Consider the following 22,680-nt stretch of genomic DNA (forward strand, 5'->3'; position numbering starts at 1 on the left):
GTGCCGATCATATAATTATATAAGAGTTGATTAATGTCACTAATTCCATTCAAAAAGTAAAACTTGTATATTATAACTATGCACACACAGACTGATATGTTTCAAAAGTTTATTTCATTGTGATGATTATAACTGACAAGTATTACTTAATACCAATACAAAGAAAGGATCTTTAGAAATCTTGACTTTCATCAGAGAACATAACTTTCAGTACTCGGCAGCCGTCCTTTTTGTCTTCAGCTCAGATGAGACGCTTCTGACGCTGTCTGTGGTTCTGGAGTCGCTTGGCAAAGAAACCCACGTCTTCATACGTCAGCTGCAGTCCACACTTTGTGAACCCCCCCCCTCTTCATTTTTGAATGGGTTTTGTTTCCCAATCCTCTCCAGGATGTGGTTGTCCCTAATGCTTGGAGACTTTTTTTTCAACATCTTTTCCTTCCCTTCGCCTCTCTGTCCATGTGCTGGACACAGCTCTATTTTCAGTGACCTTTTGTGTCTTGCCCTCCTGGTGAGAGGTGTCGGTGATAATCTTTTGGACAAGTGTCAAGACAACAGTCTTCTCCATGAATGTGTAACCTACACAACTAGACTGAGACCATTTAAAGGCCTTTGTGTTGAATAGAGTGTGGCACTACTGTACTTTCCCAATATACTGACTAAAGTCTTTGTTATAATCAAACATTTTAAAGGTCTGAGAAGTTCCACTTTTTGAAGGCAAATGAATTGACTTATGATATTCTGATTTTATAAGCAGCACCTGTAAACAGACCCATCACCAGGCCTCAACCTACTTAGAAGATGCGAGTGGTAGTTTTAAAGAGTTTACTCTCAATATCAAGAGCGTTTCAAGTAAAGCTTGGAGTTTTTATGGTGACAAAGAGCCAGTTTTAGTTACTACCTCTTTTCAAAGAAAAGTTACTTTGAATATGAGCTCAGCCTACATACAACTAGAAGCTGAAGGCAGCAGCTCCATCACAGCATACAGGTGAAAAGTCTTAAGCAATTAGAGATAGTTTCTGAATACATGAGCATGTGGAGCAAGATAAATCACTTCACTTTTACAAATAAACCAGTTTATTTTCAGTAGCCTGAGCACAGAATCAGAAAACAGACACTTGCACCACTAACAGTGTCTAAAACTTGATGACCACTGCTTCGTGCGGCTGCAGTTCCAGGGTGTCCAGGGTCGTCGGCCCCATGCGGTCCATGCCGGTGCTGGCCACAAACACGCCCTCCTTGGGCAGGCCCAGGGCCCAGTCAGGCTCAGGAACGCGGATCTCCGCCCCGACGTTAAGCAGAACCAGGAAGCAGACGCAACTCCAGGAACGAGTGAAGGCCAGGACTGGGTAGGACGAAGACGTGCTGTTTGAGGAGTTGGTGGTGGAGTAGGGGAGGAAGGTGAGGCTGCCGTACAGAAGAGTGCTTTCTCTGGCTCTGGAGAAACTGAGGGAGCTGAAGAGAGCTGCAGTCGAATTTGATGTTCGATTATCCTGGAGGAAGAGAAAGTAGAGTTCAGGTTGAAAGAATCCGTAAAGGGTTAAGAGGAGGAGACTTCAGGTATTAAAGCTTTGGCTCAAGTCACCGCATCAGATGAATCGTTCTGTCCATGAAACATCTGGACCTTCAGAGTCTCGTTCTGTTGGCAGAAGGTCAACTCTTAGCGTTTTTACAACCAACCCCAGTTGAATAGACTTCGTTATATACGGTACCCGTGTTTGGAGGACTGAGTCGTACTGGACTGCAGGTGATCCTGGCATCGTCATCATCAACACCAGCAGCAATTTCTTCAGGTTATGAGACGCTTTACCTCCAATCTGCAGGAAATGAGAACAGCAACTTAGAAACCACTTAACCCTCGGCAGTCAGTCCTGAAGCGCCAGAGGTCGCGCCCCACCGTCCAGCTCGGCCATATCTTTTCCTCTGGCGCTCGCAGGCGCGTCTCGATGGCCGCCACCACTTCATGAGCAGAGAGGCGATGACGTTTGGACGGCAGGAGTGGCCTCATGACCACATCGACCAGTGTGGCATTCAGAGGAGGCAGAGAGGCTCCCACTTGCTTCACCACCACAATTCTAGAAAGAGACGCATCTGGTGAAGTTTCATATAAATTATTATTTTTTTTATTTAAAAGTGTAGATGACAATACCGCTCTTCATTTGTCCTGCTGAACTCATTGATGACATCTCTCCACTTTGACAGAGCCTGAAATTTAAATACACCATTTAAGACAGTTTATGGGAAAAGGAAAGCTTTACAAAGGAGACTCATTTTACCTCTTCAGAATTTGCTGAATCAGCTTCACAAATGACAAAACCTGCCACGCCGTGCTCCAGCCAAAACCGTAGCGCGTGCTGCAGGAGGGAAACAAGCCTCAGAGCCCAGTCATTTAGAGCTGAACACATTTTAAAAATCAAAACAGCACCCGTTACCTGTACTGTTGCGGTGTTTCTTGACACGTCATGGGGCCCCAATAAGCTCAGTTCACAGAGGTCCAGCACCAGTTTGAGCCCTAGAGAACCAGTAGAGACCTTTGTTATCGATAAAAAGGCCCAAATTCAGACGTGCAGGCTTACACTCACCCGTTTTGTTGCTCTCTGTGATCAGATGCTTGATTTGAGGAACAGTCCCAATCAGCTCGGTCCCATTAATGCTTAGGAGAGACTTGTCCTCAAACAGGCCCTCGAGGATCAGAGCGCCTACTCCCAGAGACTTGAGGTAGGGCAGCTGCTCACACATGGCTTGGAAGAAATTACGCATTCAATTAGTCTGTGGACTTCAGGAAAATATATCGTTCTGTACCGATATATTTTTTTTTAAAATGCCCATAAACACTTAGTCTGGGTTCACAGCGTCTGACCTTTAGACACCAGACCCTTCTCAGCCCTCACCGTTGATGTCGCCGGTTCCCTCGGCTCGCGCCTTCGTGAACAGGTCGGGCTGCAGCCGGTAGAACAGCGACTTCTGCCACCACTTGAGCGGCGCGACGCCCGGACGCGGGCTCATCACGATGAAGGCGACGGCGGCGGCGAGCATGGCGACCCAGGCCAGCCAGAAGAGCAGCACCATGTAGCAGCGGACGCCGCGCCACCCGCGGCCCCCCGCGGCGGCCTCCAGCTCCTGCTTGTTCATGGGCGCACACTTGGGCTCCGGCTCCGGCGCGGGCTCCGGGACGAGCAGCGGCGTCGTCTCCGAGGCGCCCGCGGCGCCCGGCGGGCCGCGGCCCGACGCGTCGCCGTGGCCGGCGTCCTCCGCGTTCATGCTGCCCGGCTGCAGGTCGGTAACGGACGGTGGAGAGGAGGGGAGGTAATTCAGGTTAGAAGCAACAAGGCATTTAGGTTACAGCATAAATGACCATACCCGGCTTCCTGTCTTCTCGGCGTCACGTTTATCCGTTTGATCCATTTTAGCGTCAGGGCTCTTCGGGGGTCACCGTTGTTGCGCACAACTGCACTAACACGCGACGGGCAGCGCTGTCATGACCTGCACTAACGGCTCCCCTCGCGCTGTTTTTAAACACGTGTGGCCCAATTAGCCAAATTAGGCCTTTGCCGGTTCAGGTGAGGCATGCTGGCCTCTGATTGGCCAGTTCTGCTCATTGCGCTAATTGATCACATCCAGATCATTAGCTGCGGGGACGTGAGCTGCCCAATTAGATTTTCTCTCATGCTCTGTGCAAGCAGGAAACGAACACATAGATTTGATCGAGGTTATTTACTCTCACTGCTTAAATGATATTGGAATAGTCTTTAAAGCAATAACTGTAATAGTGTACACAGCTAAGTAATGGACAGAACCACAAATGTGCACAGTCCCACTGGGTGGTAAAATAGTTTAACTTTGTTGTATTTATTTTTTTAAACATTTATTTTACTGCCCTTCATTTATCTCATGGTTCTCTCTCTCCAGATATGTTTCAGTTTGAGAGTCTGCTGCTGTCTTTTGCTGTAGCAGACCCCCGGCCCGTTTAACCACTCCGCCTTCATGTTACACATCTAAAGAGCACGCAGTCACAGCCGTTACTCACGTTCTCGTTGTGCTCCTGGAGGATCCCTCGTTGCTTCCTTTTCACCTCCTCTTCGGCTTTAACCGCGTCCACGGCGGATCCTGGCTGATCGGTGCTTTGCTCAGTTGAATATTTGAGTGACGGGGCGCGTCGGGACTGAGGAGGTGAGAAGAACACTGTCCAATAATGGCTCGTCTCAGCCAATTAATACAGAGGTGCTGAGCCTCACCGCACTTTCACAACACATTCTAAAGGAGCCCCACTTAGGCCCTCGTGTGCTAGTTTGACTTTGACTTGACTCTGTGGGTACTGATGACTCTCTTTAATGACCCAATAATAAAAAAGTCAGATTATTATAATAGTAAAACAAAAAAACACTGCAAGATCTATGATGTAGCGACACATGCGTTTATTCAAAATCTGATAGTTTAAACATTTCATGGAAGAGCACAACTTTTAAATCACAACCTAATGTGACACATCACACGTCGGCTCCAGAAGGAGTTCTCCTCTTCCTCTAGTGTGGCCCATCCATCACAGTCTCCAGCTCCGTCCTCCATTGTTTGTCCTTTAGTGTCTCTCCTTCTGGCTCTCCTCGCTTTTGGCACATGTTTATGCTCTTGCTGTAACACGTCGCTGCTAACTGTGGCACCTTTGCCCCCTGACATCGCTGTGCAACCCACAGTAATTATTTGCTGGGAAACACAGTGCAGCATCATGAGACTCGCTGATGCACGTGCGGCTCACGTTTGGACAACAGAATGAAATGATCTTCTCTGGGCAGTTTCTGTTTACATTTTGTGTAATTAATTACTTCAGCGTATATGATTATATATAATTAATTTTCCACAGTTTCAGTACTTTACACTAATGTGTTATTTATGGCATTCCTCCAAAAAATGCATGGTTAAATGATATCTAATATGTGACCTAATACTCCTTGTCTAACTCAGTGTAGTAAGTAATAAATAATATATACTATACATAAAGTCACATGTCCTTTAATTGATCAGGAAGTATATATTCAAAAAGAATAATTTAAACAGGGAATCTTTGTTTAGTGCTAATTTACAGTGTAGAGTTTCTAATTCCAGCCAGTCTCCATGGAGACGGTGAAGACAGTGATGCATTTGTTTCCATGGTAGCTGGTTTAGCTTGAGTCCTCCTCCGATCCCTCAATATCCTGAAAGGTTGCAAGATGACACTTGATATAACTACCATCATTCTTATTCCTTCAAAACACACTGACACAGCAACTTGTATATCTACCTACTTCTACTTTATTCTGAGTAATCATTTGTTTTACAGTCAAATGTTTTTTCTTCTTCTTCCAGCATCATACATGTATTTATAATTTTTACTATATTTACAATTTATTAACTAAACCTGAAACTGTTTTGCCATACTGTATCATTCAGCTTAAAAATAACCTTAACATTTAATAAATCTGTTTTCTTACCATTGGCTCCTGGGTTCTCGTAGTCATAACATGTTTCTGGTATGAAGAGATGATACAATCTCGCCTGCAATGGGACAGAAATGACCCAGGGAGCACGGTAATAGGAAACTGCTTCCTCACACTCACTTGCTGGTGATGCCTCCTCCTGGAGGAAGCCCTGGCATCTCCTCCGCAGCCAGGAACTTGATCACATAAAGAAGGTCGGGGTCCTCATCCCTGGACCTTATCATCTGGATGATTTCTGCGGGGGTCGTAGTCAGAACAGCTAGTTATTGAAGTAGTTTGTTGAGTCTTATAATTGTTTTTTATCTTTTGCAGCACACCACCTCCCACTTTGGTGTCGATCTGTTGCTCCAGCTCTGCCTCCTGCTGCAGCGCCTCCTGTGACACCTGGGGGGCGCCAGGGAAGCAGACGATGATGATGCTGATGTTGTCCAAGCTGCCCTACAGATGGAGACACAGCACACCATTACAGGTAAATGAGTGACACATTGTGACTGCGTGAATAAAATGAAAAGACTTCTTCTGTGTATTTGACACTGTTTACTTTACTCCACCACATTCACAATAAAGTAAAGTGATAATAAAACAGTATAAAATCGTCTGCATGCACATTGATTAGCTTTACTCATTGCTAATTCTTTTAAACCTCCTCTACTAATAAAAAACATCAGGTGACTGAGGTCTATAGATAGAGGTATATTTTGGTTGATCGTATTGGCTGGATTAGCATTCAGCATGCTGACACATTACCGTACCTACATGCAGTATTAATCCTATGATGTCACAGCAAGCACGCACTGGAAGTAGAAGTACAATGACTACATTCCTGAATTAGAAACAGTTGTAGTAATAATACTGTAAATCTCTTTATCTCAGTTGAGACCTGGTGGTGCTGTAACCACCATCGGGTCGGCTCTGACTTCACAAACGTGAGCAGCGAGGCTCCGTGTGCAGGTACAGTTTGTTGTTAGGTGAATAAATAGCCGCCCATCGCAGTCAGGATAAACCCTCTGAGCCCGCGTGTACCTTTACTACCCACTTATCCCAATACAGCTATTTATAGGGCAGCCACTAACAAGCATTAAGGCGACCCGCAGGTGAAATCTACTCACTTAAGGACGTCAGTGGATTTTCTCCTTGCTGAGATCCCGCCCACCACACCCCCTGCCTGCCATTCATAAAAACCCTGCTGCCCTGAAGCTGCAGTGCAGACAGATACACGTCCCAATGTCCTGCTCATCCAACGGGCCGTTCTCAGTTTTCCATTAGGCCTCGTGCACCTTCTCACCTTATAGAGGCAGAGGTCAATGACCTGGGTGCAAATCTCCCTCAGGTCATCGCACACGTGCAGGCGGCTGCGCACGAACGCGCACAGCTCCTCGTTGCCGATGGCGTCCCACACGCCGTCGCACGCCAGAATCAGGAATTCGTCCTCGGGGCTCCTCGCCAGCTCGCACACCTCCGGCTCCGGGGACACGAGCTGCTCCGTCTGCGGCCTCCAGTCCACCTCCTTGAAGTCAAAGTCCCCCAGGGCTCTGGACACGGCCAGCGAGCCGTTGACCCTCTGCAGGGTCACGGAGCCGCCGGCGTTCTGGATGCGCTCCTTCTCCCGGGGGTTGAACGGCTTGTGGTCCTCTGTGTAGAAGGCCACCCGCCCGCCGTGGCAGAGCAGGGTGCGGGAGTCGCCGCAGTTGATGAAGTAGATGTGACACGGTGATATGATGACGGCCGCCGCGGTGGAGCCGCTCCGGTCCCAGCTCTCCTGCCGAGCCAGCTTGTGCATGTGGCGGTCGATGTTCAGGAAGGCCTCGTGGATCCCGTCTTTGACCAGGTCGGCGTCCTCGTCCGCCGTAACCCCACCTGGGAATCACCATTATATACAGTTGAATATACACAGTACATAACGTTAATTCTCCTTTTAATTGGACTTTTAACAATCTCTGATGTCCATTTTGAGCTTTTGTTATGGAGCATGAGCCGGGTTGTAGGGTTCTCTTCCTGAATTCCTCATCATTTGCCAAAATCAGGTGATTTCTTTGGCATCTCAAGGTGAATCCTTTTAACTTTAATTAATCTGCTTAATTAGCTCCTTTGTGTTCCTAGTTCAAGTCTATTTCTGAAACAGCATCTGTTTGTACAAACATAGTAGTAGCTTAATGTACGTTTGAAACATTTCCAGTGCAAAACAAACAGAGGGATGTGTTTTGAATCATTTGAATCTCTCCCCCCCCTTCTCTCTCTCTCTCTCTCTATTCTGTCCATGTACCTGTAGCCAGAATGTGATCCAGCAGGTTCCTGGAGCAGTACTGTGCCACTGTGGTCCCCGCGTGTCCGTCAAACACGCCGAAGTACGCCCAGTCTGCGAGCTGGCCTCTGAGCTGCGGCACGCAGGCGTGGGCGTCCTCCATCTGAGCCCTCCAGCCCTGCATGCTCGCCACCGCGTAACTCAGGCCCGACTCGGACTGGCCCTCCGCCACGCACTTCTCCATCACGGGCCGCTCCAGGTACGGGCTCGGCATGGAGTCCTCGTCCAAGTCCTCCGCCCCGGGCCCCGACTCCCTGGACGCCCCCTTGAAGAAGAAGGTGACCATTTTCTCCGTCTCTCTGACCAGCTGACGCAGGAAGGAGGGCACCTCCACGTTGCTGGCGCGTCGGGCCGTACGCATCGCCCCGCGGAGCCGGAGCTCGAGCTTCCTGCTTGAACTGGCGGCGGCTCGTCTCCTCCGGGCGCCCCTTCTCCGGCCCTGTGTTTTCCTCAGCAGGTCCAGGGCAACGCGCGTGCTGTCTCACCTCAAGCAGGTAGAAAAGTGGCTCTAAACAACAAGTATCTACTTACATAAGGAAATCTATTGAAGTCCTGTGAAAATGATACAACCCATTTTTCATTTTTAAAATTACTGGATGATCAACGGCGCTTTCACCTGTCTCTGTCTGTCAGTCTGCTCCTGTGCTGTACTCTACCTGTGCATAAATTGGCCCGTCTAATTCTGTTGATCTATCCCTCTGCTCTCCTTCCCTCCCTCCATCTGTGTAACGCTGTTGGATAATCACCTGGCCTGCAAGTCAGCCAAATGACCTTTGTTTGCCCACATGCATGGATTATGACTGTGGCAAAACAACACACACACACACACACACACACACACACACACACACACACACACACACACACACACACACACACACACACACACACACACACACACACACACGCACACACACACACACACACGCACACACACACACACACACCGCTATATACTGAAACAAATCATATCATTTTAAAATAGTGCTGCGTGTGAGTATAACAGCTGCTAACATCATATTAATTACTGTAGATGTTGTATATACTGTTCTCATGATTACATTATACAGTAATTACATTATCTGTAACACCACCTATTTAATTACTAAAGCCTGAAGTTGGATGACTAGTTATACCCGGATTTGGCAGAACAGTAGGTTTACACACTGAAACAGTACATTAGCCTGTGTCTGCTCATGCTGTACATAATTAATGACTCTTCTCCTTCTGCGCTGCTGAGGTCTAATCACGTGACGAGGGAGCGAGGGGACAGACATAGCCACGGATTAGCTATGACTGGGAGATGACATCAGGCTCAGACACATTCCTGCAGCGCACGCCGCTCCGGCTGCAGTCGCAGCGATGAGCCGTGGAGGCGGTAGAGGAGCGAGGCAGGGCGGGGTTGCTCGGCGACGGAGCCAGAGGCTGGAGAGAGAGAGAGAGAGAGGACGCAGCTCCACGGACGAGCGCACGCAGGAGGAGAGGGGAGAGCGTGCGCAGCCACGGGACGCAAGCGCCAGTAGCCGAGGAGGAAGGGGTGGGGGGGGGTGGGCTTCCAGACTGGACGGGCCCAGCGATGCCTTGATGGAGCATGGGCCAGGTTTTAGGATTCTCCCACTGCCGTGAGTCTGCTTTTGTTTCTCCATCCGCGCAGGAGGCGCACATTTGTTTGTCCGACTGTAGCATTTGTTATTTGTGTTCCAGCTGAGCGTTGCATCTGTTAGCACCCCCCCCCCCCCCTGCTCCTGTTTCCTGCCTGCTCTCCATTGCTGTGCCTTTCGCTCCTGCCTCTTATAAACACAAGGTTGAGCGGATGGATGCAGTGCAGGAACAGGCCTGTTTCACCGTTGATTTCATGTGCATGATGTAGACATGCAGGTTAGTGTGAAATAAAAGCTTCTGTTGTAATCATTCGTTTATGTTTCTACATGTATGGGCCAGAATATTGATTCTTTCATTGCTGTGTCTATCAGCTAATGTCACGATGGCTCTCGAATGGAGTGAAAGGCCTTTTGCTGCAGATGTGACAGATGTTCAGTGCATGACAGTCTGCCGTTGTGTGTGACTCCTTCAGTCACACCGTCAGTAGTTCAAAATGACTCATCCTGAGGTGTGTGAGGTGTTTGCTGACGGTTAGTCTACGTTGTGCACCCACGCTGACCTTTTCCAGAGGTGACGTTGGAGCAGATGCATTACCTACATTTGAGAACCTTGGGTTATTATGGGCTGTGTTTCCTTCCAGAGGAATATGGCTCCGTGGCGTCCACTCCAGACTCAACGCCTCCATGCACTGATGGTAAGAACACGTCGACACCCAAAACTCAGCTATTACACAAAAACAGTTTTGTGTCAGTCAGTGAACATGAATTGATTCAAACCTCTGTGGAAAGTGTTGATCCACAGGTTGAGCTGAAGGAACTGTTATCAAAGAAGAGTTTCTGTCACAAGCTCTTTTTCATGCCAGATATCAAACGGCTCACCTGCGTCTTTTTATCTGACATTTCTGTTTAGTAAAAGCGCAACATTAAATTGATGTGAATACCGTTAGCAACAGTCTCTTTAAATGAATGTGGTGTTATGATGCTGTGTTATTTCTCTCTGTCTGTGTCTGTGGGTCTCTTCATACTGGGTCACTGCTTTTCTTGTTTTTTTGTCCATTCAGGCGGAAATGAGGAGTCTGAGATGTATGAGCTGCAGACGGCCAGGGAGTGGTCCGATGATGAAGAGGTGGGAGACGAAGATGCAGACGACGAGGAGGGGCTGGCCTCCTCTCCCTCCATCTGGGGAACACCTCGTCAGAACTCCTTCGAGCTGACGTTCTCCTACATCGCCATTGCTGAGGCTGAGGCGGTGGGAGCCTCGCGGCACCACCGCGACAGGCGCAGGGGCTCCTCTCGCTCAGGCCGCGTTCCTTTGATCCACGCGGACACCCTGGAAACGCTACTGGACCCCCCCGACGTGGAATGGGACCCCCAGGCCTTCCTCGGCCAAGAGGAAGAAGAGGGAACAGCTGAAATGGATCAGGAGAGGGTGGAGGTGAGGACGGAGAGCACTGCGGGGAGGATGGAGCAGCACAGACATACTGAGACTGTTACACAGCAGCCGTCCCTTCGAAGCCCGGACTCTGAAGCGCAGGGAAGAGAAGGAGGAGTCCACAGAGGGGAGACTGAGAGCAGCCTGACAGACACAGTGCTGCCTCCCCCTCTGTCCCCGTCTTCCCAGCAGCAGAGCCTCACGCAGACCCTTCAGGGTAAGACACAGGGTGAACCCATGGTACATGATGTAGTATGACATACACTAGTCTAGTCTGAATATAATGACATACTGTATGTCATGAAGTACAGTCAATTATATGATGTAACCTGTCGCAGAACTAAATGGATGAATGCAGTTATCAATGATTATTTTTACCATGCTCTAATTTCTCAGTTTTTCTGTTGAAGCAGTCAAAAAGGTAATAACTCTACTATATTTAAAATCATTGCGATCACAGTTGCTGGAGTCAGACGAGTATTCAATTAAGAAGTGGTTGTTGTTGTGTAGTGAGTGTGTAAAGCAGGGCGTCAGTGATGTCATCATGACAGTGACGCCTCATGTTTCCCAGCAGAAGCATCAGCATCACCGACCTCCGAGCCAGAGCCTCCCGTCGCCGCGGAAACCGTTTCACTCACGCTGCTCACATCTGCACGACCCGGAAGTCCAGCGCCTCCAGCTGCCGTGGGTCCAATCTCTCAGGAACAGCTGGTCGGTGACCACTGGTTTTCAGCTCTCGATCTGTCAGAGGGTCCGGCAGTATGCACCCACATAGCAGGTACTGTACCACGTCCACACCTGGAGCTTCCCATCGCTCTGTCTCTGTGCTGTTGCTCACCGACATCCGTCCACTCAGCTCATTGCTGCTCATTCAAATGAAAAATGCATCACATTTCGCTTTCAGCTGGGACCTTCACTAGCAGGAGAAGGCTGTTGACTGCGTCTCCATAGTTACTGTACGCTCTCCTGGGACTGGCTGATTGTGGGTAGAGGATGCCTGGCGTCGTGTGACTTTTTGGACTCACCATGTTAGTGTTTGACACACTCAAACAGGTGCATGAATGCTGTTGTTATTATTATTATGATTGTTATTCCAGTGATGTTCTCACATACACAGGACTGTGGGAGCCGGTTGGGACTGTATGAGTGAGCAAGGCCCAAATGAAAGGAGAACGTAAGCCTGACAGATAACAGTCACTTTATACGGACTGTCACTCACTGTGGAGCTCAGTCTTATTTTAGTTGATGAATGGGGGCAGTCGACCCTCAGGCTGTTGATCAATGTGTGGCCAGGCAGATGACAAGCGTTTAGGGTGTCCTGAATAAAGACCTCACAAGTATGTACTGGAGTATCCTGTTTTCTGCTTTGGTTACTGGTTTTGCTGGTTACTGCTTTAAGGACTGAACCTCAGTCACTAATACTAATTACTAATTATATAAATACAGCTAAATGAGGCAGTATGGCTACGTGGCAACATTTTAAGCTGGTTAGCATCCGAAGGTGCAGTGATTTTTGCAGTGTTTCCATCGCAGCTGAAGTCACTTGTGTGTTTGTTGTCAGTAGTGGCCGTTCCAAAACGCTTTGCCCTGGTGACATAACCGAGCCTCTCATGTTTCAGGATGCAGACGAACTACCATAATAAACACTTATGTGCAGTATCTTTACAGCATCAGTATCTTGGGAAAAATATAACTATTATTTGGCATCAGCTGGGGATGTGCCATTAAAAAGCTAGTGGTTGCAGGGGTAAACTGTGTGATTGTTGTGCGGCGTCTCTTCGTGAGTGAAGCTCTCCGGGCCTTGAAGAGGGTTGGGAGAGATCTGGGGTATTTTTGGCCGTCCGGCCTTTGGACTGCTGAGTGAGCGAGGGGGGGGGGTCTCTGCCAAAAACAGCTCAGAGGGACGAGGGGAGCACAGTGGGACAGAGAGGGGGCCGGAGAGCGTGAGCGAGGGGGGAAGCACTGGAGCGGCGAGCAAAATGGCCAGCAAAGGTGAGACCGGGATTCAAAGACAAAGGATCGTGCGAGACAGCGTTTGTTTGCAGCTGACGGAGGTCAAAAGAGAAGGACGGGGAGGAGGGAGTGTGAAGCAGCTGCAGTAGTGATAGCAGTGAACTGTGGGGTTGGGTTTAAACACAGGATCTTCTGATCAGCAGACATGCATTTGGTTTTTAACTGAGCTGTTTTCTTATCAGGAAGCTTCATTTAAAGCAGCATTCAAATGTGTGCTGCTGCGTTGAACACATCTACATCAGAACAGTGGCACTTCAGGAGCACTACTAATGTGTGTGGGATCCTGCTGAGCTGAGGCACATGAAATAAGGTGTTGATGAAGTGAAACTGCGCTGTGCTTGTCTTAGATGGTTATTAGTGTCTCCGTCATGTGATTGGATGCTTAGTTGATGGTTGATTAGGTGATTCCTTCATTCATGGTGATGTGGCCATGAAAGAAAAAAAAGAAGTATCTGTATTCTGTTTTACTCCATATGAAGTATACTGGACAGCAAACAAAGGTAAACATGCACCTCCTCAATGACTAGCATGCTACTGTAATATGCTATTGATCCACAGTTCCCCACATGTAGATCAGTGATTCAACATTGAGTTGTGTCTATGTAGCGAAGACACTGTCACATCAGACTCGTGTGTTCCAGACGCATCCTGGCTTCACGTCGCGTGCGTCGATGCTTCTACAGCGACTAACTCACCGCTGCTGCTGCACTCTGCCGTCAGAGGTTCTCTGTATTCTCATGCCGAGGCTTTCAGTTCCACTCACAGACCGGTAGCGGACCGCGGCTTTATCTACAGCGCGTGTTTGGCCAGTGGCACAGCTCAACAATGGCTCGTTTGACAGCCCCAATCACACATGAGCGCGTTGTCCACTGTATGCGACTCTATTTGTAGCCGCCCGCTCTAGCAAAGCGTTACCTCACGGATAGCTCGGTCTCTACGGCAGCTGTTGCCCGGTGACAGGGAGGCAGCAGGGAGCAGAACGAGCCTGGCTGATGATGTGACGTCTGTCAGCAGGTGCCGGGAAAAGCTGCAGTTAAATTCACCTCCAACACTTGTCTCCCTCTTCCATCCGAGGGCTAAACTTAGCCCCGTCCGGAGCCTGACGTGTCCTTCGGAGCAGCATTGTGCTAGAAACCCCCCCCCCCCCCCCCCCCCCCCTGAAAACAGTATGCGCCTCTCTTTCCCCTCAGTGATGGAGCTCATCTACTGGAAGGACATGGAGCGGACCGGCATGGTGCTGACTGGGCTGGTGGTGGGGCTGCTGGCCCTGTTCCAGCTCAGCATCATCACCGTGCTCTCCACTGTCTCGCTGGCCGTCGTGTGCTTCACCATCTCAGTGCGGATCTACTACCAGCTGCTCTACGTCCTGAGCTGGGGCGATGGCGTGCACCCCTTCAAGTGAGCGCCCGCGTGTGCCAACGTCCCCCTCAACAAGCAGATAACTGAGGACGTGATGTGACAAATGAGGCATTGACATTGTTCTCCTGTGGCCGTTTGATCGCAGGTCCTACTTGGACCTGGACATCAGCTTCAGTGGAGAGCAGGCTGAGCTGTACATGCAGAAGGCCATCGTGATGGCTCTGTCTGCCGCTGACGCGCTCAAAAGACTCTTCTTCGTGGCGAACCTTTTGGATTCTATTAAGGTGAGCGGCTGTTCCTGCGTTCTCTCATTTGCTCCATCCTCCATCCTCCCCCTCCTCCCCCTCCCTGCATCGCTGCAGATGACAGCGTTTCACTGCCAACTCTCTTCACTCCAAGTCCCAGTGACATATATCTGTTAGTCACGTGGGGAAAGAAAGAAAAGAAAGCAGTGCTTCTGGAAACAGTAGTTTCACAGAATCTATGATCAACAACGAATATTTAAATACATTTTCAAAACAAAATGACTCAAATAATAATGAAAACACATCTGAAACATTGATGCAGCTTTGACTACACATTTGTACCAAGCGCCACTGGGAATCCCACTCGTGTCACTGCACACGCCAGAAGGGGGGCGTCTGTTTAGCTCCTTGCTAACACAATGAAGCTAATTAGCCGACAGACACATTAACACGGTTACAGTAAACGGTGCTTCTCTGTGGCTGAGCCCCTGACAGCCTCCACTGTGACCTGGCCGGTATGTGACACGATATACTGGAGGCTTCCCTTCTGTGACTGGGGTGTCCCATGTCAGGGGACACGCACATACTGTACACAACGCTGTGTAGTTTTTATGGACCTTTCCCTAATAATAGGGAAAGTGATGTCACTATGGGTCCATTTATTGGATCCTGTGAGGGGAACTGCTTGTCAAGGAGTGACATTAGAAGCAGAGGGAGCAGTGATTCAGTGATTTCCTCGATGTCTGCACGGATCATTTAGAGGAGTTGAGCTACGCGTCTGCAGCTGTTTCTCCGTTTCTGCTTCTCTTAGTTCCTGGCTCTGATGTACCTTGTGACGTTCCTGGGGGACCTGTGCAATGGCCTTACTCTGCTCATCATTGGTGAGAATCAGATATTGCAGCACATAATGAAATATATAATATATATATAAATGTACTGCTGGTTTACTTTCCTTTCTTTCTTTTCCAGGTGTGATTGCTCTATTTTCTCTGCCACTTTTCTATAGACAGCGCCAGGTAGGTTCCAGACATTCTCAGTATTGTCGCCTTAGGCTTCAGATCTGTATTCAAAACGTGCATTCTTCTCCATGTGTTATGTCACAGGAGTATGTGGACAGTGTTCTTGCAAAGGTCCAGGCCCAAGTTGAGAATATCAGAGACTTGTGAGTACAGCACCCTCCTCTGGCCACTAGCTCAGCTTCACTGGGCTTTTCTGCTCACAGTCTAGTTGAGTTCAAATATGTCGTTAATCAGTGGTTAAATCAAAATGCATTGTTAGTATTTACATGTTTCCCACCAACGTAATTGCCTTATTTGCTTTTATTTCCATTGAACAGTTTCCAGAGACTTGCCCAGGGGGGAGGCCCTCCTCCTGACCCAACTCCTGGTGGCGCCAAACCCAAGTTCCAGTAAACACTGATGAACAGGATCTTAAAGAGAAGCTGGAGGAGTTGCAGGCTGTCACTCAGATGTCTTACAGAGCAGTCTGTGCTCAGAGCTACAGAGACTGGGAACAGGGTGGGATGGATGTTACAGTACTTACTTGGATGGTTTGGGGTTGAACTTTTTACTGTAATGTTGTCTAAGTCAGGAGGTTGGGTGAAAAAATCTAAGTCTGAAACATGGATAAAACCGCTGCTGCTGTCATCAGAGATGGAGACACAGAGTGATGCTACTTGTTATGTCTGTCCAAAACATTAGCTTTAGTCCAAATGAGGTTCTCAGACCAGAAATGGGAAGTTCTCCTGAGAACCGTTGAAGATCGTTTTAATTATTGGGGAAAACCAATTTTTATAATGGCAGCATAAAGTTATAAAACAACCATGCATGTGTTGGAACATGTACATTTCATGATGCATATTCAATGTGTGTGTGTGTGTGTGTGTGTGTGTGTGTGTGTGTGTGTGTGTGTGTGTGTGTGTGTGTGTGTGTGTGTGTGTGTGTGTGTGTGTGTGTGTGTGTTTGTGAGCGTGTACAAATTAAAATCACGTTTCTTTTTCCATTCTTCTCACCATCCTCACGGGCATTCTCATGTTTTATGTTTTCCTCATTGCCTGCATTTACACACACATGAATCCAAACAAAAGCCTCATGGTTAAAGAATTAGAGGTGTCAGCGTTGCTAAGATAACTGTGGATGGATGATGTAGAAAATAAATCTGAGTGATGTCCTCAATGAGCTTTCAGTGGGTTCATCTCCTGCTCTGGAGGAAACTTTTGCAGGAATGCGGGAGTGAACTACAGCAGGTGCCTTTCTAACTGCAGATTATAGTGCATGATCTGACTCATAGTTTTACAGCTGCTTATCCCCACACTGCAAACATTTCTTATTCCTACCTGACCATTGGCTACTTGAAAATGTGCACCAATGCACCATGGAAAAGCCTCTCATACAGACACTTTTAGTAATAATGAAGATATTCAGGATAGAATTCAGCTCTGGGTCACGTTCCCCTTTAGCGTTGTTTTTAATGTATGCCTTGTTATTGCATAACTCACCTGTGTCCTGCAGTAAAAAGCCTTCTTATGTTACTTGACATGTAAATGGAGATAGTGGCTAAACTAGAGGCACCGACTTCCCTATTTATCCACACAGCTTGGCGCACAGCGAATGATTCATTCCCTGGGATTTCCCTTGGACTTGTCGGGTATAATCAACAAATTAAACTGTTGTCAATCTCGTCAAATTGAACATGTTCAGATGTTTGATGGCTGTTTTGAATCAAGTCATTGCATAGACAATAGCAGGTCAGCAGATTATTTTATATTCCTTAAGAATCTAGTACTGTTGGAAGAATAAAGACACTGGAAAGCTATAACGTGGTGTGTTGTTTTTAAACAGGTAGACAGAGGCTGAGGGCTCCACATAGGTAGTCTATCTGTTTGTTAAGCTTCTTATGTACAAAAGTAAAAAAACGCTGTGCAAATGCTCATTTTACGCAGTGCGCTTATTCTCGGCCACTAGGGGGCAGCAAAGGTCAACATTTCAGTTCCCCATGTGAAAAGCGTCTGTCCGGGGACTGGAAAACCACATGGCTTTCAGCCACGTGATGGCGTGAAAGATCTACCCAGTGACACAGAGTGTTAGACTGAATGTGTTCATTGTACGGTTCTGATCTGACTGAGCTGTTTGGTCCCTCTGCAAAGTCTTCAGTTTGTAGCCACCGGTCTGGATGTGGGTCAGGAGGTCTGAGCAGGTTGTTCATGCCGGTGCTGCCTCCTGTTCCTAAAGGACAGAGGTTATCGGTTATGATGTGGACAAGCCTGGACTTGTCTGCACAATGAGCTCATGGTGACTTGACTGTGAATTGGCCCCAGAAAATGGCATATTGCTTTACAATATGGCTCTGGTACGATTAAAGAGTAAAACCTGGATTTGTATTTATTTATTTATTTATTTATTTATTAAACACATTCTTTAATTCAAAAGCATTTTGATATAGACGTGAAAGTCTGGAAATCCATGTTTCAAGGCTCTCAAGCAGAGAATCAGAATATGCTTCTCAATTTAAAGACGATCATTGGATTTATTGCCCAAAACAAAGTTGGTGGCGAAGCTTCGTGTTTTGGACGGGACGGAGACACTGCTGTGGGCAGAGGTGAAGTGGGTGGGATTAGTCAAATCAGCGTGCAGATTTAAGGCTGCAGAACCGCCCCCCCGCCTGTAAACCGTAGAGTCTCCGGAGGAATAGGAGGCGATGGTCATCTCCAGCTCGGGCTCCGACGGCGCGCAGGACGAGAGGAGCGCTTTTTACGCACGAATCCCAGTCGCGACCGTGCGCATCTGACGGACCTGCGGAACCGGGGAGAAGCAGGAGCGCGGTTCCATGGTGGGTTCTCCGTCCGAGCGGAGCAGAGTGCTGGCTCGTTGACCGTCACCTCCAGTCACCATGGATTACGGGCGGACCATGGCCCCCCCGGTGCCCCCTCACAAAGCCAAACCCGCGCGGCCCGGACCCGGACCCGGCCAGGAGCGGCTGCTGAAGTGCGTCCTGCTCGGCGATGGGGCGGTGGGAAAAACCAGCCTGGTGGTCAGCTACACCACCAACGGCTACCCCACCAAATACGTGCCCACGGCGTTTGATGACTTCTCGGGTAAGACCTGTGCTTCATTTATTCAATTTCACGAGGATCTCACCTGAATAACAATGCCAGTCATTCTGTTTACCGCATCGTTTCATCCATTTCCCCTGAACTCTCCTTCAACTTGGCGTGTTTCCACAGCCGCCCTGTTCCACTGGCAAAGAGTCATGTTTGTGTTTCCCATTATCTGTCCATCGGTGACAGCGGGCATGAGTTACCTGCTCTGACGTAACCCGGTTTCCATTTGGCACGGCTCCACTTTCCAAAGTGTCCCACTAGTCCCAGCAAGTTGATGAAGAAGCAGGCGGGTCGGCCTTGAAAGCCTGTGACCTGCTGATCGCTTGTGCTGCTCTTTACGGCCCTATTATTATTATTCAGACTTAAGGCCATGTGTGTTTTGAACTGACTGTATTTTGTCAATAGTCCTAAATGAGCAGTGCAACACAACAGACATCCCATAAAACAACCCTCAGACGGGCGCCGGCCCAGCCCTCCCATACAAAACCCGCGTCGCTCTGGTTCAAGGCTTCTGCGTTGCACAACTCTGCCTTTTGTTGTGCGCTTTGACCCGCGAGCCCTCTCCTCTCCGCTGGAACGGTCACATCTGTCGCCGCGGCTCTGAGGAAGAGATTGTCTTTCTCGCCGACGCGACAGAGAGTGATTGTGCGCGTGGGGCCCGCGCTGGTGATGTCATATCGCACGGCGTCCTCTTGAAGGCCGACTTCTGAGCCGTTATGCAACTCCACAGGTGGCTGAGATGGACAGGGGGCGGCAGGAGGGGGTTTGGGTCTTGGAAATCAAAGGAGTCTCATGTGTCAGGGATTAGGTAATAATTAGACTGCAGCGGCTTTTCTCTTTTTAGTAAAAACCAGGCTGCCGTCGTGCCCACAGTTCAGCAAAACTCTTTGATCAGGTGGAACGATGACTGGCCACACTGTAAATGCTTCCATGTGCCTGCTGCTCTGCATTGTGCTCACTTTTCTTAAATAAAACAAAACCAAAACAACGTGCTGTAAAATGACTCATCCACTTTTCCAACCTGGAAATGAGGAAATGAGGCAGAGCCTCGGAGCGGCCTCTGTCAAAACACAGCCGAGCACGGAGCTGTGAGTCAGTGCAGGCGACAGTGAAGTGCTCTGGTCCCAGCAGCTACTGGCAGAGTGGGTGGGGGCGGGAGGGAGCCGGGCAGGGGGTCTTTGTGTTGCTAAGCGGAGGGCTTTTGTTCATCGTTGAGGGTAGCTCTCTGTGTGGCAGAGCCTGGTACATGTTTAAACTGATGGGACTCACTTCCTGTTCCTTTTTCCATCTACAGCTGTGGTTCAGGTGGACGGAAGCCCGGTCAGACTACAGCTGTGTGACACTGCAGGACAGGTGAGCTTCCCATCACACACACACACACACACACACACACACACACACACACACACACACACACACACACACACACACACACACACACACACACACACTGAGTCGCCTCCGGACTATTCACTGTTAAACTCACTGTAAATGGGATGGGAGAACGGAGCGCGGGTACTGTAGATCCAGACTGGAGATGATGAGTTGAGGACAGGGCGTACAAGGAGCTGAACCGACTGCTTCATTACTGTGTTGGCAGGGCGTTCTCGACAGGAACACGTTGTGAAAGAGTTTTTATGTCTCGGGGGCACGGCTGGTTGTTTCATAATCCAGCTGAGCGGAGCGCTGCCCTGGCAGCAGCGTGTTTGACGTTCACCAACACCGAGCGCGCTGCCAGTTCCACGCACAATCAAAGGCGCCCGGCTGTAAAGTGGAGCGGGCCGTTTGAACGGGCTCCGGGTTCAGATCCTGTGTGTGTGTGTGTGTGTGTGTGTGTGTGTGTGTGTGTGTGTGTGTGTGTGTGTGTGTGTGTGTGTGTGTGTGTGTGTGTGTGTGTGTGTGTGTGTGTGTGTGTGTGTGTGTGTGTGTGTGTGTAGTTTCAACTTGAAACACACGCTGGGAGGTACACACACACACACACACAGGCAAGCTGGGGCTAACGCAGGCAGATAAGTCTTGGCAGACACTTACTGTACTGATGCAGTTTCACAAGAGGAGAAGCCGGTGCCAGAAACAAGTCGGTGCGAGCTGACGCGAGAAAGAGGCGGCGGCGAGGTGCAGAACGGCGAGCTGGTAAGGCTGATAATCAGCATGCTGATACGTCTGTACGTTCCACGGACGGACCTGCGTCATCACATCTCGAAGCCTGTGTGGAAAAGAGTCCAAGTGGAAAAACATCCACTGCACTTTTCAATGTAGTCATGTGGAATAAAACACGGCATCATTTAGACAGGGGAGCTTGTCTGCTGGTAAAGAGGTTGTGGATGGCAGAGTGGGCGGGGCTTATGCACACTGTGTTCACACAGCTGCTACCAAACATGTCTGTCTGGAAGAACCTGTTGCTGAAGCGTCTCTCTGTCTCCACCAGGATGAATTCGACAAGCTCCGCCACTTCTGCTACAGCCGGACCGACGCCCTGCTGCTGTGCTTCAGCGTGGTGAGCCCCGCCTCCTTCCAGAACGTCTGGGAGAAGTGGGTGCCCGAGATCCGCCGGCGCTGCCCGCTCACGCCCGTCCTCCTGGTGGGCACGCAGTGCGACCTGCGGCAGGACGTCAAGGTGCTGATCGAGCTGTCGCGCCGGCGAGAAAGGCCGGTGCCGGAGGAGGACGCCCGCGCGCTGGCCGAGAAGGCCGGCGCCGTGACCTACATCGAGTGCTCGGCGCTGACCCAGAAGAACCTGAAGGAGGTGTTCGACGCGGCCATCGCCGTGGGGCTGCGGCAGTCCGACAGGAGGGCGCGCAGGGAGAGGAAGGTCCGCAGCACGGCCGACAAGATGAGGATGCTCTCCAAGTCCTGGTGGAAGAAGTACGTGTGCGTCCAGTAGGATGGAGCTGATCCGTCAAGACTGTCGTTCAGTGGGGACAGTTCGGCAGAGTGCGTCCGCCGGATCCGAGTGGGCGCTGGTCCAGGACCAGCCGTAGCCGCGCTCTGATCCTCAGAGTCAGGACTGTTACACGGGACTGGGACCAGCTTCCAGTCAAATATTGCGGAGCTAATAAAAGTTTATGGTGATGAACTGCGGATCGCAGGACGCGTCCATAGAAAGCGGACGCCGATGTGACGGCGAGGCGACGAGTCAGCGCTAAAAGCAGAAGTCTGTGTGCGGTTGGATGTAACGAAGCGTTGTCTCGTGTGACTCTCAGCCCTCAATCAAAGACGCAATAATCCCACTAATGAAAATCAACTCACTAACTAATTCTAACGTCACGGACAACTTGTTAAAGCTTTACGTTATTTACCTCATGCAGTTATGAGCTATAATCAAATGTATATGAGCATAAATTCTATGAAGTCGTGGAGGTTGTGTGAGGCTGATTCCAGCAGCTCACAAACCATCAGTCTGTGTCTGTCGACAACACAGGACGACGCACCTGCTGCTCTCAACTCTCACACCAGGTTTCTGGACTTTTTGATAACGTCCCTGCGCCTCAGCAATAATTTGGGTGGTGCCGCGGTACATTGCACTTATGACGCGCAGTCCACACGCGACACTGACGTGCTGCCATTCAATGGCATTTGGATCAGTGGTGTGGAAAGTTAAGAATTACTTAAACAGAGCAAGTAAATGCGTCGCCGGTGCTCGAAAGATGTGTTTACTGAAACAGAAGAGGCCGATCTGGTTTGGATGATCACAGGGTCCTTTGTGTTTGTAGTCAGAGCTTTAAATGGATAATTATCCCTTTTTGTCAGCCTGCTGGAGTCTGTCCTCTGTTTGAAATGATACACGATACAAGGTGAAATCACTGAGACTGATTCTACGTTCGCTTCTTATTTTTCAGAAGCCTTATTTATCTGTTCCTCGCGGGCCAATAACTGATCAACAGCGAGGCACAGAAACTGTCCCGTCCTGTGTGTGTGTGTTACATAGTGGTCAGGATGTCTGTGCTGTCGCCAGGCCGTGTGTACGTACAGTACGGGTCCAGCTCTAAACGGTACCTAACGTGCGTGGTTCAGCGCGTGACTGTGCTATGGGAGCAGTTTGTGGAGCTGTACAAGAGGAACCAAATAAAATGTGAAATATTTAACCTGCTGAGCTGTGATTCATTTCTCACATTGGGAATGAAGGGTCAAATTTCTAAAATGTTTCAGGATGAAAATGGT

At 49.2% G+C, this 22,680-nt stretch overlaps 4 protein-coding genes and 1 long non-coding RNA gene across 10 annotated transcripts; 2 read left to right on the plus strand and 3 right to left on the minus strand.

Moving 5' to 3' along the window:
* Window positions 1-1,056: 1,056 nt before the first annotated feature.
* si:dkey-202g17.3 (4F2 cell-surface antigen heavy chain) lies at window positions 1,057-3,515 on the minus strand. Its single transcript, XM_029170783.3, has 10 exons — window positions 3,358-3,515; window positions 2,889-3,267; window positions 2,580-2,738; window positions 2,430-2,509; window positions 2,274-2,351; window positions 2,147-2,202; window positions 1,895-2,072; window positions 1,710-1,814; window positions 1,583-1,636; window positions 1,057-1,490 (listed from the first exon to the last, which is right to left on the minus strand). The coding sequence occupies exons 1-10, from the start codon at window positions 3,400-3,402 to the stop codon at window positions 1,134-1,136; spliced, it is 1,491 nt and encodes a 496-aa protein (XP_029026616.1). The 5' UTR covers window positions 3,403-3,515; the 3' UTR covers window positions 1,057-1,133.
* An 880-nt stretch (window positions 3,516-4,395) lies between these two features.
* On the minus strand, window positions 4,396-8,131 carry ppm1na (protein phosphatase, Mg2+/Mn2+ dependent, 1Na (putative)). Of its 2 annotated transcripts, XM_029170788.3 has the most exons (6): window positions 7,732-8,131; window positions 6,754-7,325; window positions 5,789-5,906; window positions 5,589-5,703; window positions 5,463-5,526; window positions 4,396-5,186 (listed from the first exon to the last, which is right to left on the minus strand). In XM_029170788.3, exons 1-6 carry the CDS (start codon window positions 8,129-8,131, stop codon window positions 5,154-5,156), a joined length of 1,302 nt encoding a protein of 433 aa, XP_029026621.1. In that variant the 3' UTR covers window positions 4,396-5,153. The 2 variants fall into 2 exon arrangements, with proteins under 2 accessions (XP_029026621.1, XP_029026620.1); XM_029170787.3 differs by lacking the exon at window positions 5,463-5,526.
* A 1,085-nt stretch (window positions 8,132-9,216) lies between these two features.
* rtn2a (reticulon 2a) lies at window positions 9,217-16,391 on the plus strand. 5 transcript variants are annotated; one of them, XM_029170784.3, is made up of 10 exons: window positions 9,217-9,392; window positions 10,013-10,066; window positions 10,433-11,020; window positions 11,375-11,581; window positions 14,007-14,214; window positions 14,321-14,459; window positions 15,232-15,301; window positions 15,390-15,436; window positions 15,524-15,582; window positions 15,757-16,391. In XM_029170784.3, the coding sequence occupies exons 1-10, from the start codon at window positions 9,362-9,364 to the stop codon at window positions 15,830-15,832; spliced, it is 1,479 nt and encodes a 492-aa protein (XP_029026617.1). In that variant the 5' UTR covers window positions 9,217-9,361; the 3' UTR covers window positions 15,833-16,391. The 5 variants fall into 5 exon arrangements, 4 of the variants coding, with proteins under 4 accessions (XP_029026617.1, XP_029026618.1, XP_055370095.1 ...); XM_029170785.3 differs by having other exon boundaries at window positions 11,378-11,581; XM_029170786.2 differs by lacking the exons at window positions 9,217-9,392; window positions 10,013-10,066; window positions 10,433-11,020; window positions 11,375-11,581 and adding an exon at window positions 12,683-12,795.
* On the minus strand, window positions 16,277-20,822 carry LOC114867793 (uncharacterized). The gene is made up of 2 exons (XR_003787931.3): window positions 20,551-20,822; window positions 16,277-17,644 (listed from the first exon to the last, which is right to left on the minus strand). It is a non-coding gene; the product is annotated as an uncharacterized LOC114867793 (long non-coding RNA).
* Window positions 18,078-22,604, plus strand: rhoub (ras homolog family member Ub). The gene is made up of 3 exons (XM_029170793.3): window positions 18,078-18,513; window positions 19,814-19,872; window positions 20,948-22,604. Exons 1-3 carry the CDS (start codon window positions 18,309-18,311, stop codon window positions 21,401-21,403), a joined length of 720 nt encoding a protein of 239 aa, XP_029026626.1. The 5' UTR covers window positions 18,078-18,308; the 3' UTR covers window positions 21,404-22,604.
* The last annotated feature ends 76 nt before the right edge of the window (window positions 22,605-22,680 follow it).

Source organism: Betta splendens, chromosome 13 (assembly GCF_900634795.4).
Source record: "Betta splendens chromosome 13, fBetSpl5.4, whole genome shotgun sequence".
In the NCBI taxonomy this organism is placed as follows: Eukaryota; Metazoa; Chordata; class Actinopteri; order Anabantiformes; family Osphronemidae; genus Betta; species Betta splendens.